The 13,175-nt window shown below is 41.0% G+C and overlaps 1 protein-coding gene across 2 annotated transcripts in view; it reads right to left on the reverse strand.

Annotated features, from left to right (window-relative positions):
* Positions 1-13,175, reverse strand: part of RELN (reelin) — a 283,103-nt gene that overhangs the window by 66,601 nt on the left and 203,327 nt on the right. For both annotated transcript variants that reach the window (XM_050323631.1, XM_050323630.1), the window contains exons 23-28: positions 13,000-13,137; positions 12,168-12,354; positions 7,977-8,182; positions 4,613-4,784; positions 4,037-4,237; positions 1,695-1,930 (exon numbers count right to left, since the gene is read on the reverse strand). In XM_050323631.1, coding sequence (XP_050179588.1) covers positions 1,695-1,930; positions 4,037-4,237; positions 4,613-4,784; positions 7,977-8,182; positions 12,168-12,354; positions 13,000-13,137 — 1,140 coding nt within the window. The remainder of the gene's footprint in view (positions 1-1,694; positions 1,931-4,036; positions 4,238-4,612; positions 4,785-7,976; positions 8,183-12,167; positions 12,355-12,999; positions 13,138-13,175) is intronic.

Genomic DNA, 13,175 nt, shown 5'->3' on the forward strand with positions numbered 1-13,175 from the left:
ATAATGGCAGTGATGCATAGTTTGCTATGGGGTTGTACACTTTTGAGTAAAAATTTTCAAGTTATTTGGATACGAAAAAAAGCCACTTTCTAAAAATAATGGCAAATAACATGTCCTACAGGACACGTGCACAGAAATACTAAGTTTTTATTCTTGGATGACAACACGAAATTCCTAGAAAACAGTGATTTAATCCTTAACTTGTATAACTGAAACTGCTCCAGAGAATTCAATGAGCTAACACTAAGTTACTCCAGCTGACCCACTGCATAGGAAATTTGTTGAAGAAAAAATATATTTTGGTTATTCATTTTCAGTATTTAACTTTTAACAGAAGCATTTTATTGGAGCTCCAGAGAGGGGAACAGATTTAAAATCTCATTGACAATCTAATGGATTAACTAAGATTCTCCTTTCTACTCTGCCTAAAATATGATGAACCTATTGCTTCCCCTTTTCTGTTGTGCACTGGGATTTGGTAGGTAGGTGATCATCATGCTTGGGCTCTGTACCAACTGATGAAATATGAGCCTCTCTGGTTAACCCATAAGCCACAACTTCTGAAGTGACCCACAACAAATCCAGTTTTCAACATGCCAAGACCCTCATTGGAGTCAGAATACTTACATTTTTAATGTATTAGCATCAGCTTCTTATTCCTGATCACATTACTGAACATAATGCCAAACAGATTGCTGCTATTGATTCTGCACTGCTTGTTTTGGGTAAATCAAATCAGCTGGTGTCAGATCTGTGCAATTTGGCACCTGCTTTTATTGGCTAATTACTGAAGAAAAGACAAACTTGTTATGGTACAAGCTGCTATTTCGAGTCCTTGCGGCAAAGGCATCGGCTCTCCTGCTACAAAATATGCCACACACTCAAAATCTGTGCTGGGGCTTGAGGATGAGGAGTCCATGGCAGGAGGATGGGGCTGAAACCTCGGGGCAGCACCAGGGCAGCTGCCTGGGGGGTGAGAGGCAGGAGGCAGCAGGGACGTGGGCAGGGGCTCAGTGGGGACAGCTGCTGGCAGCCCTTGGTGCAACCAGCAAATCAGATTGGGGTATTTTACCCCTGGGGTAAGACAGAGAGTAAGAGGAGTGAGAAACTTCAGCCAAATCCAAATAAGATTGAGAAAAGCTTCCTGATTTCAAGGCTTATTTGTGTCTTCCACCGTCTGATGTTTTCTCACCAGTATTAACCCAATGCTGAGGTCGTGCTTGCAGGTGAGCACACCTATTATTCCTCCCTGCTTTGCCTTTGGCTCTCCCGGCCACCTTCAGTGACACAGCACATTACACAGCAGCCCAAATACCTTTGTAAGGTTTCTTTGCCCAGTGGTAACTAAAATTAATCTTGTTCAAATGGCTTATTTGATTCATATGACTTACTACTTTCTTGCTGGTGCCTCTGACCTAACTGATTATATACATAAAGACAGATGATGATTGATGTCAAATTAAAATGTGCTGGATGCCTTGCAGCTTTGTAATTTAGTTCTATAGAACAATCTGACACCTTTAAAATGGAAAACTTCCCCCTCTTTTGGGGAGCACCGTATATTTTTCCCATATCTGCCGTTTTTTAACACTGCTTTTATTCACAGCTTTGCAACTTTGTCCCAGTGTGCCGTCACAGAAGCAGCAGCCAATTCATGGGTCCCACTGGCATCACTGATTTACAACGCACAGTACCTGGCTGCGAGCGACCTGGGGATAACAATAGTAATTCTTGTCCAGTCCTCAAAGTCTCCCGTGTGGTACACTGTGGGCTCGCTCAGCTCCCGGGAGCTCCCCTCGCAGCCCTTCGTGCCCGGAGAAGCAGGGTAGCACCCCTCCTTCACCAGCGACCAGAAGAGCCCAGCATCGTGGGAGTACTGAAGCAGAACGGGAGCAGAGCTGCTGTACTGGTTGGTGCAACCAATGTTCAGCTGCAAAAAAAAGCAGAGCATTAGATAAGAGCTGAACAACCCTGCACTGTTATTAGCATTTATTGTCTGCAAAACACCTTTGACTTTTTGGTTTGGGAGGCTTAATGCTCCAAATACTTGCTTTGAAACCCTGCTAACAAACAGTGACCGATTGTAGGACTCTGTTTCCTATAACATTTCTCAGTAAAAAATCCCACTATCCCTTCATTAAGGTTGCCAAGTTCAGCACACCAAAAGATGCAAAGAGCTTTTCAAGGATTCCTGTGCATAGCAGGCCCCAAACAGCAAACTCTGCACAGGCACCTCTGTGCCCAAGAGTGGCAAGAGCTGTATCCTCTGAGATCCATCCCATCCATCTGCAGTCCACCCAGTGTGCCCAGATGATCAGCCTGACTCCCAGGTGAGCCCTGACCACAGCCTTGTCATTGGCCTTGCAGGAATGATGTCTGGGAGTTGTCACTGCAGCTTGGGCCCCCGGAATAGAGTAAAATTGGATTAAGAAGAAAAATGCATATTAAAATGTGAAACGAGAATGCAACCAAGACAAAAAATCAACTGCTGATTTGAAGATTTCAGTTTCATTTTTCAAGCTATCAGAAAAATATTATTTTTCATTAGTTTACTGCAGAAATTCTACTTGAGCTATAGAATGTAAAATGTAAAACAAAATCATTCATGTAAAATGAAATAATTCTGACAAATTACTGTCTTTGAGTTTATCAATGCAAAATTATTCCAGCTTGCTATTTAAAATGGAAATTTCACAAACTTACGGAAGCATTTAACCATATGCGTAAAATTAAAGCATGCAAATAAGACATTTATGTGCAGGCTGGTTTAAAAGCTTTCCAAAAAAGTCTGAATTTAGGCCTTAAATAATAGACTTTATAAAGAAGAACTCACTGTTCTGTGATACACGTTGTTTATGTTTTTGTATTTGTGTTACATTGCCAAGCGCTTCAGTGATGAAACGTGTATGAAACATTTTTAAGTATTGATTTTTTTAGCCTAAACAATTTTTTAAATGCTGTTGCTCATCAAACCTATAGAAGGGAGATTTAGTCACTGAAGTAGAGGAAAGTGGTAAAGAGGCAAAGAGCATCTTTTTCCAGGCTAAATGGTATTGATACATTGAGATATTTTTGGCTCTTAGACAGTTTAAAGTATAAAACCACAAGCAATACTCACTCAAAAATTGTACTGAAATCCCTCAGTTTGTATAGCATTTCATTAGCATAACTTTTAGATGAAATGAGAGTATTTTACAAACCCCATTATTTCTGCCTAACTTTCCTATTTATAGAACTGTGGGAATTATATTTGAAAAGCTGCCTGTAAACATCTGATCTCTTTAATAATTCCACTTGTAAATTATTCAGTGTCTGTATCCACCAATTATGTAAGGACCGTGTATTTGTGGTGAGCTCATTAAAATTGCATTGCAACCAACCTCTAGAATTCACCAATGGGATTTCATTATAAACTCAATAAAATTTTGATTAGGGTTCAGAAACAAGAGCTTGTCAAAGCAAATATACTTTCTTTGGAGCCCATATTCTGATGTATTGTCAGACCACTGAAATTTCTGTAAGCCCTTTAAAGAGGAAAATGCTAATTGGAGCCTATATTCATTGACACAATGAAGTAAATTATATGAAAAACCCACACTGGAGTACAGAGCAGCTTGTAAGTCCTTAAATAGTTTAAAATACAAAAATGTACGCAAACCACATTGGAGCTTTTGTACTCATGGAGCCCCAGACGGGATAAATCCTTTTTTGCTTGACATTGAAGTAGCGTTTCCTGGTATTGACTTGAATTCAATGACAGTCACTTCAACCCACTTGTGAAATGGGTTGAACAAAAAGCTTTAAAACTTCTTCAGAGGGGTAAAAGCGCTCTCCTGCACCAAAGTTTTGGTTATCCTTCTGGAAAGCAGGATAGCATTTTATGCTGTTTGAATTCATACTTGTGCTCTTCACATCTCTCTATGCAATGGTCTAATTTATCACCTTGGTTTGAACTGTGGCCACAGTGGCATCTTGCAAGTATTGACTAAGGGCAATTTTAGGGATATTCTCACAGGGATTTATGTTTAAGGAATACCTTGAACTGCAGGACGTATCCAGGCTTCAGACTTAAATCTCGAGTCACTGCAAACCGGTCTCCATCTGATTTACCAAAGAGCATGGCAGAGGGGGTGGCAGAGCAGAAACTTTCATTTTTGGTCATCCCTTCGTTGGCCAGCATTAACCACACACTCATCTGGTTCATAGGGTAATCAAATGCTGGCTTTTCATAAAAGTTCTGTTAGAAATGAAAAGGAAAGCCACAAGTACTATCACCTTGCAGTGTGACTTCAGAATAATTTCCAAAATGATCAACTTTCAAATTTTGCAATTTGTATTTTCTGTCATTTTCAAAGAATTGTAATTTCCAAAACTTCAGTCTAGACTTTTCGAGGAGATACATCATTACATCCTCTGTCACAAAGATTAGGAGCCTGATGATTTTGTGATAAGACCCAAGTTATTCCCACAGAGACACAGCTGCAAACACTACAGCTGTTTCTTTAAATAGACCCAATATTTTAAAAGAATATTATATTCAAACAAAAGTCTCCTAACAGAGAGGATGGTTCCTGGTTCATGGGGATGCCCACAGCCTGCTCTTGCTTATTACCTGTGGTAAAGTGGGATAAACAACAGGAATGATGTGCTTCTGCTTCTCTGACAAGATGATGATGTCATCGATGGCCCACTGATCATACCCTTCCCCTGAAAACACAGGCTGCCACCAGCGAAACCTGGTGCAAGGTGTCTTGGCTGAAGCTGGCAGCTCCAGATAGACAAACCTGAAGAACAGAAGTGGAGCAGAACTTTAGAGAGCATAGTTTGTAAAGAAATGTACCACTGAACAGGGCAAAGGGGAAGGAAAGCCAGCATTATCTTACAAGTCCAAAGTAATTTGATTTCCAAAGAAGGGCAACAAAGCTGACAAAGGGTCCAAGAGAGTAAGTCATATGAGGTGAAGCTGGGGTTATTTAGTCTCGAGAAGAGGAGGCTCAGGGGAGACCTTATCACTCTCTACAACCACATGACAGGAGGCTGTAGCAAGGGTTGGCCTCTTCTCCCAGGCAACCAGCAACAAGAGGACATAGCCTTAAACTGTGCCCGGGGAGATTCAGATTGGAAAACAGGAGTAATTTCTTCACTAAAAGGCTGGTTAAGCATTATAATGGGCTGCCCAGGGCAGTGGCAGAGTCACCATCCCTGGAAGTGCTCAAAAAATGACTGGATGTGGCACGCAGTGCTATGGTTTAATTGCCATGGTGGCGTTCAGTCAAAGGTTGGATTCAATGATCTTGGAGGTCTTTTCCAACCTTAATGACTCTATGATTCTGTTATTCTAGTCTTCTATATATCTAGATACCTATTTATACACTGCAGATCAAGAAGCCATCTTTGTCCTTCCTGTCTGTGGAAAATGTAAATTCTTTAAGACAACATCTATTTTTTATGATCTATTACTATATTGCCAAGCACAATAAGGAACTGATTTGAACTCTCCAGCTTTGAATTAAACTGTTCAGCTGATCCATGTTCAACAAGTCTTAATGTTCTTCTGATGCCAGGAAGTAATAGTCAAATATGCTGGCAAAAATAATTTCTCATTCTCTTCTGCTGATTGGTCCTATTTGTAGAAAAAAGCATCTTTCTGTTGCAATGCAATAGATTATGTAGCAGAGTTTTCTTCTATGGGTAAAAATATTTCAGCCCTCCTATACATATCTTAATAAAAGAACTTGAGGTTGTCTCAGTTTGCTTTATGTTCAACTTAGGAAACTCCTTACTAAAATGATGTTAAATAAAAGTTAAATTTTGCTCAATCCTGTTCCAGACAACTTACATATATGCATTTCTAGCTACAATATTTTTTGCTCTCTTTTTTTATATCTCATTTTGTGTCATGGACTCTGCTTCACTTGCCAGTGAGGCAGAGAGAGGAGAAGGAATTGTTCTTTTCCAGCAGATTCCCAGATTTATGTGTTGGAGAATAAAGAATTGCGAAAAGAGATCTGGAGCACACTTGAAACAGCAGGAAAATAAATCTGCATAGCTATGTTCAGTAAGGACCATCACTCTTCATTGCTCAGAGGGGCAATATTTTGTCTAAAAATAATGTATTGCACAGCCCAGTGATGAAGGTTTCAGTATTTGGCTTCTTTGTTGAGTATGTCCTGAAGGGAAGGTGGTGGCTGTAGTTTTTCTGGGTTTTAGTAAAGCTTTTAATACTGTACCTCGCAGCATCCTTATGGACAAGTTGTCCACCTGTGGGAGGAGTGGGTTCAAGGTGTGAAGACCTGGTTGAAGGGCAGAATTCAAAGGTTGTGGTGAATGGGGCTACATCTGGCTGGTGACCAGTCTCCAGCAATGTTCCTCAGGGTTCAATCCTAGAGCCACTCCTGTTCAATAAGTTTCTCAAGGATCTGGATGCAGGAGTTGAATGTACCATTAGCAAATTTGCTGATGATACCAAAATGGGAGGTTGAATCTCTTGGGGATCAAGAGGTCTTGCAGAGGGATCTTGAAAGATTGGAGCATTGGGATTGATTAACGGGATGAAATTTAACAAATGGGAATGTCGATTCTGCACCTAGGATGGAGTAACACTGAGCACAAGTATAATCTGGGAGAGGAGTGGCTGGAGATCAGCCCTGCAGAAAGGGATCTGTGGGTACTGGTCAGCAGCAAGTTCAATAGGTGTCAGCAGCATGCCCTGGCAGCCAAGAGGGCAAACGTGGGGTGCACCAGCATCACCAGCTGCTCAAAAGAGGTGCTTGTCCTGCTGTATTTAGTGCTGGTGTGGCCTCACCTTTGAGCACTGTGTGCAGTTCTGGGCCCCATGGTCTGAGAAAGACGTGAAGGTCCTTGAATGCATCCAGAGAAGGGCAACAAAGCTGGTGAAAGAGCTGAGGGATAGCTGAGGACATGGGCTTGTCTAGTTTGGAGAAAAGGAGACTGAAGGGCGACCTCATTGCTCGCTACAGCTTCCTGAGGAGGGGATATGGAGAGGGAGATGCTGAGCTCTTCTCCCTGGCATCCAGTGACAGGACTAATGGGAAAGCTTCAAAGCTGTACCAGGGAGATTTAGACTGGACATGAGGAAGCATTTTTGTTCCAAGAGTGTTGTCAAGCACTGGAACAGGCTTCCTGGAGAGGTGGTTGATGCCCCGGATCTGTCAGTGTATAAGAGGCATTTGGTCATTTGGAAATGACCAAAACTTTTGGTGAGCCCTAAAGTGGTCGAGCAGTTGGATCAGATGATCACTCTAGGCCCCTTCCAACTGAAATAGTAAATTCTATTTTATTCTATTCTATTCTAAACAAAATCCAATAGTTTTATACTTCCAAGTGCCTAGATCACCTTTAGAAAAAGGCAGTCTGCTGAGTTACAGAAGTCCTTCTGAAAGTGTTGTTCATTGCAATGCAAAATTACAAGATGGGAAAACAAAATTATTTGCATGTTGAAAAACATAGATGATAGCTAACAGAAATAATGTCAACACCTATGCAGACAACAGTTTCAATTTTCACTGACAAGGTATCTTACAGCAAATTTGAACTGCTGAACATGAATTCTTCTCCTCCTTAAATAGTTATTTAAGGAGCTTTTGTTTTATGTGACATAATTGTATGTTCATTAGATCTGAAACCACAGTCAGAGAAAATGGCAGATTTCTACACCTCTTTTGGCTAAGTTCTGTATTTGCTTGTTAATGTTTTGCAGATATTAGAATTTTAGTCAGGTTTCACATGGGAGGTAATAGGAAACTTTATATTTTACTTCAGTTTTTAAAGGTCCACTTTCATTACATTTTTTATTCCTAGTGATAGGAGTTTACTGTGGGAGCCTGAAAAAGTTTCCATATATTGATGGCTTTTAAACATGATAACCTGAAATTATTATTCATATTTTCATAAATTGAGAAATATTTTTTTTAAAAGCTGATGCAGTATGGATTTAATTTAGACCAAAATTATACCTGGGTTTGCTGAAGTCAGAGAAATACATTTCTGCTAGTAGCTGCCAGTTGATACCACCATTATTGCTGTACTGCAGCAGCACACCTTCTTCTCTGCTGTCAGGTTTATTGCATGAAGAACTGTCTCCTCCTATTTGGATGTAAAACTGTACAAAATCCACCCATGTTGTGTCCAAATCCCGGCTTACCAACTGTCTTTTTCCAGCCTACAATACAAAGAACAGAGGGGCAATAATAATTTTAATTATGACACCTTCATTATGAATAGACATATTTACGATCCAATACAGATTATTATTGCACAGAAAATTACACAACATGGAAGACATTGAATTTTGTGTTAATTTTGTCTTTCAGTTATTCTGCTTGGCCATCCTTTATGTCTTAATCACCCTGAAATGATACCACAAGTATTTTTTTTTAATACATTTCAACATACAATGCAACTACACAACACAATTTCCACACAACTATTTCATCTCATTGCTTCAAGGTCCCAAGTACGTCCAGAAGACAAAGAGCAGATGCTGGATATCCTGAATCAACCAGGGTTAAATTTTTAAGTATTCAGCTTTTTAATGATAATGCTTAGAGCTGTAAAAGGCTATTTCTGACATCTCACTTCCCTACTTAAATCTTGCATAGGGTTACCTGATCACCTGAAATCAGCCCCTATAATACCTGTTGTTTGAAGCCCACCTCCTACACAAGAACAAGGGAACGGCATTTTCTCTTCATGTGTCACCCAAATAAGATCTGTTCCTACACAAAACTATGCTCTTTTCCTAGCAAGTATTGTAAATCAAGAGCCCCTGGTGGTCTAGTGGTAAAGGCGCCGCGCTATCACTGCGGAGACCCGGGTTCGATTCCCGGTCAGGGCCACTCCCAGGCAGGTGGGGCTCGTTAGCCCTTAAAAGGCAACCCACCTAAGTCCTAAGGACCTCGCTGCCACCGTCCAAGCTCGCTTGGCCCCGGCAGATGAACCTTAGGATTAAACGGTGGGCTCAGTTCCGTGCACACTGTGTCTCACCTAAAAAAATCCAATGCGCAGGCTGGAAGGTGGAAAGACCTTCCCCGGATCTTCGCTTGCGAAGACTGGCCATTATTATTATTATTGTAAATCAGGAGCCTCTCGAATAAAAACTGTGGATTTGGTTTCATGTTTACCTAAGCATAGCTGAGAGAATAAAACCAGCCTTGTAAAATTTACTGAATGGCTTTTCCAAGACTGTTTTTGATTTCTAACAGGTCAGCGTGGTCACTTTGTGCATGTTGGCAAAGGAGGACTGAGCATGTTCATCTAAAAAAAAGCTTTACGGTTTAAAAACCTGGGTTTTTTTGGTAACTGGAACTATCCCATACCCCTCTTCCCTTTGTGCCCTGGTGCTGTGAAGCTGAACTTGTGGGCTTGCACATCAACAAACCTACAAGATGCTGATATGTGACATGAAGCTGCCTGTGGCAAGGCAGGACACAGGACAAGAGCAGCGTCCCCACAGAGGTGACCTGCGTGCCCTGCATCTGACACAACCCTGCCCCAGCACAGCACCGTGCTGCCACAGGCTTTTACAGGTAGGCCAAAGCCATATGTGTGCAGCCAGAGGGAGGATGCAGGGATCATATTTCTGCATTTATTAAAGTAGCTGCAACCTGGCACCACCCCTCAAAATGGAGAACTGTCAACATGCCTAGTGTTTCTATTCCCTAAAAACTCATGGGTTTCTGTCTATCTCCAAGCATAAAAAGGTATCAAAGAGGAAAACCTGGGCTAAGTTATAAAATTATGCCTATGTTTTAAGCAATATTTTTTTTCTCTATCACTTGCACTTTTATGGTCCTCATGATAAATTTCCAGACAAACTTGAGATAAGCAAGCAATGTGATCTAGCTGAACACAAGGAACAAGATTATGAGCCTGAGATTTAAAATATCATCTGTGTTTTTCAAGAATGATAGATGAATTTAAATCGTGTTTGACTCACCACCTCTTTCCTCTTTCTACCCAGTTCAGGGTAAACCCAGATAAATATATACTGCTTTCTTTCTCAGAATGTTTTGCTTTGCTGCTGTAACAGCCTGGGTCCACGGCTCATTTGCAGAGCCTACCAGAAAGGCCACCTCACACCACGAGACTAATTTCCAGAAGCTGAATACATGTGGGTTTGAAGCTCGGTTAGCTTGCACCACTGATGACAACTAAAACACGTGAAGAATCCTTTAACTCTCAATAAGCTCATATAGATACAGTCATACTGATTTGGTCTTGAATGTTGCCTGCTGTTTTGATTTATTTGGTGTTTTTTTCCCAGCTGAGCAAATCCCTTCTGGATGATGCCACGAGAGGAAGATGCACTCAGCCTTGGGTGCAGCCTCACATGGCCAATACTGGCCGAGGTGACACTGATAATCTCTTGCTAGTTTACTTTCACAGCTTCATTTGGAGGCTCACTGTAATTTGAAATAATCATCATCATCAAATCAAACCAGTAATGGGTAATAATGATGCAAACACCCTTGCTGCCCCATGGGCAGGTGTTGCCTGGCTGGCTGAGGGTACCAGAAGAAACTATTGCAGGTGGGTTTTCCACACACCCCAGAGCAGCTTTGCCTGCCAAAGGGGTAATCATGGCATCAGGTTAATTAAGAAAGGGCACAAGTGACATAAAACCTCAGAGGAATTGCAGAGCCTAATTGAAAAAGCTCTGTATTGTAAACACACCTACAACTGATTAAAATGAGTTGTAAAACAAAAATAGAGGGTTATCAGAACAAAGCCAGCATTAATTCTTGCAGCAGTAATTGGCTGTGGCAGCAAACATGAGGCATTCAAATAAAAAGTGGCTGTTTGAGCAAATGAAAAGAAATGGAGCCTATGAATATGAGTTCCCCAAAACAATGCAGAAATGTTAGGCAACTATAAAAATAATTTTTTATTATCTACCAGCATGGTCACTAGACACCTTGAAAAAGATCTAAACAGAAATAAAATAAACCACCTTCTGTTGACAGCACACAGACTGCTAGTACTCCAGAAATGAATGATAACCTAACCCTTAGAGATCAATAGAAAGAAGCTAAGAATTTCTAAATGAGTTTTTCACTCCTCCTTAGCAAAAATCAGAAGAAAGATCATAGCAGGTTAATTCTAATTTAGCAAACTACTTTTGAGAAACTTGGCATGAGGAACTGAGCCAGAAGGAAAAACATCTAACAGAGAAGACAATTATATAAAAAAATCCAATTATCACAATTAGCTAGTTATACTGATTGGCCTATTATAAAGTTTTCAGTGCAGCGCTGTATTTCCAGGGGAGCTGGATGTGAGACTATGTAGGAGTGCTGAATATTATTTCATGGGTTAGATTTTTGTAATGAGGTAAACAACACACAATTACACAGCGTTGCATATTGGGTTATTCTTCTGGGACTAATCTGGCTCTCATGACAGCAGTGGCAGTTTGATCAAACCTTTAAAAGAGAAGCACATAGCTGCATTTATACTCTTCCTTTCAATTAAGAACAAAACAAACCCTAGTACTAGACCAGAGGAAGAACAATAAAAAAATAAATCTGTGATTACAACCCATAATCTTACATTTGGTCATAAAGATATCTTTTTATTTTAGTTATAATTGGTTATTAATTAGCAGAATTCCCTATATCTCTTTTCTATTCTCTTATTTTTTGCCTTCAAAGCATCCAAGTTATGCAAAAGAGTATGATCCTACAGGCTAACCACTTTGTAAAAGCCGGAGGGGTTGGTTTTTTCCACTAGTTTTGGCATTGTGACCTCAAATTAAGCTGATTGTCCTGTGGAAAGCCAACCTTTCTCCATCTCTTACCAAGAACAGTAAGCAAAAACAGTAAACCAAAACAAATGTGAGGTTCTGAATGCTGAGAACTGAGTCTTAAACAGAAAATGTACAACTAAGACATTATGAACGTACAGCACACTGGAAATTTACTTCCTTTCACTACAGCTGGTATTTCTTGAATACACAATGCATGTGTCTTCCCATCTCTTTTGTTTGCTTTGTTCTTTACCTGCAGAGCACATCTCTGCTGTTTAATGCACTTCTAATACTGCTTGCAGCTTTCTGCCACCTCCTTTTTCTTTGCCATACAACCACATCACGCTCCACTCAAACCTACAGTACGTGCCTTTTGCCATCTCCCATCCCTCTTTAGTACCTTGTTGAAGTAGAGAGAGGAGCCAGATGAGATGACCCCGCAGCCTTCTTCAGGCTTGACGACCTCTCCCCCAATAATCTCCTGCCACTCTGTCTTCAGGGAGTCTGGGTTCTCAAAATCAGACATGATGGTTGAAGAAAGGGGATTTTCAGGCTGACATTCAGTACCCCGAAACCCTGAGTCACACCTGGAAAGAAGCGTAAATGTAATAAGCTTTTAAAGATTTTATTTGACACTGACAATTAGTTAAGGTGGTGCAGTGACCTTTTAAAATTAGATGTGAAATAAAAAATCATTCTTGGACTGGAATTTTGGAACATGGACACAAACTAGAATAGCTGGAAAATGGAAAATCCCCCTGTATTTTATTTCTAAAAAAGATTCCTGTGGTGTCCCAAAAGTTTGAAGCTGGCAGACAGTTAGTCTGTGCCCTTGGTATTGCACCCATTCTGACAGCAGCTTCCAAGCAGTGCTGAGCTGGTCCCTGGCATCCTTCTGACCCAGCAAAACAGCTCCAGCACTGAGCTCGTCCCTGGGGTCCTTGTGCAAAGGGCTGGAGAGGTCACCAGGACACCTGCAGCAGGGCAGCCCTGTGCCACTGAAAGCTCTTCCAACGCTTGGATCTGCCAAGGGTAAGGGTCCTTGGACAGATGTTGTGGAGCAACTGGCTGTTAATGTTGCTTGCATGGTCTAACCCCCCATAGTGCTTTTAGTTTTTAATGTTGATTCTAAAAATAAGAACAACAGCCCAGAAAAGAAAGTTATGGCAAATAATAGGACACCTGAAGTATCAGGAGACCACTGTTAAGAGGGACTGACAAGGGATTTATACCTGCAAACCCCGTGGTCGCACCAGCCGTGCCCGCTGCACATGTTGGGACACTGCTGTCCGATGTAGATGTTGTCCAAGGCCCACTCATCTTGGGCTGTGTAGTAGGACTGACTCCAGCGGAAACGTGTGGCACTGGACCTTAAAAGCAATAACAGTGCTTTACTTTGTGACTCTTT

Source organism: Myiozetetes cayanensis, unplaced genomic scaffold (assembly GCF_022539395.1).
Source record: "Myiozetetes cayanensis isolate MyiCay16 unplaced genomic scaffold, myiCay2020 scf3, whole genome shotgun sequence".
NCBI classification, from domain to species: Eukaryota; Metazoa; Chordata; class Aves; order Passeriformes; family Tyrannidae; genus Myiozetetes; species Myiozetetes cayanensis.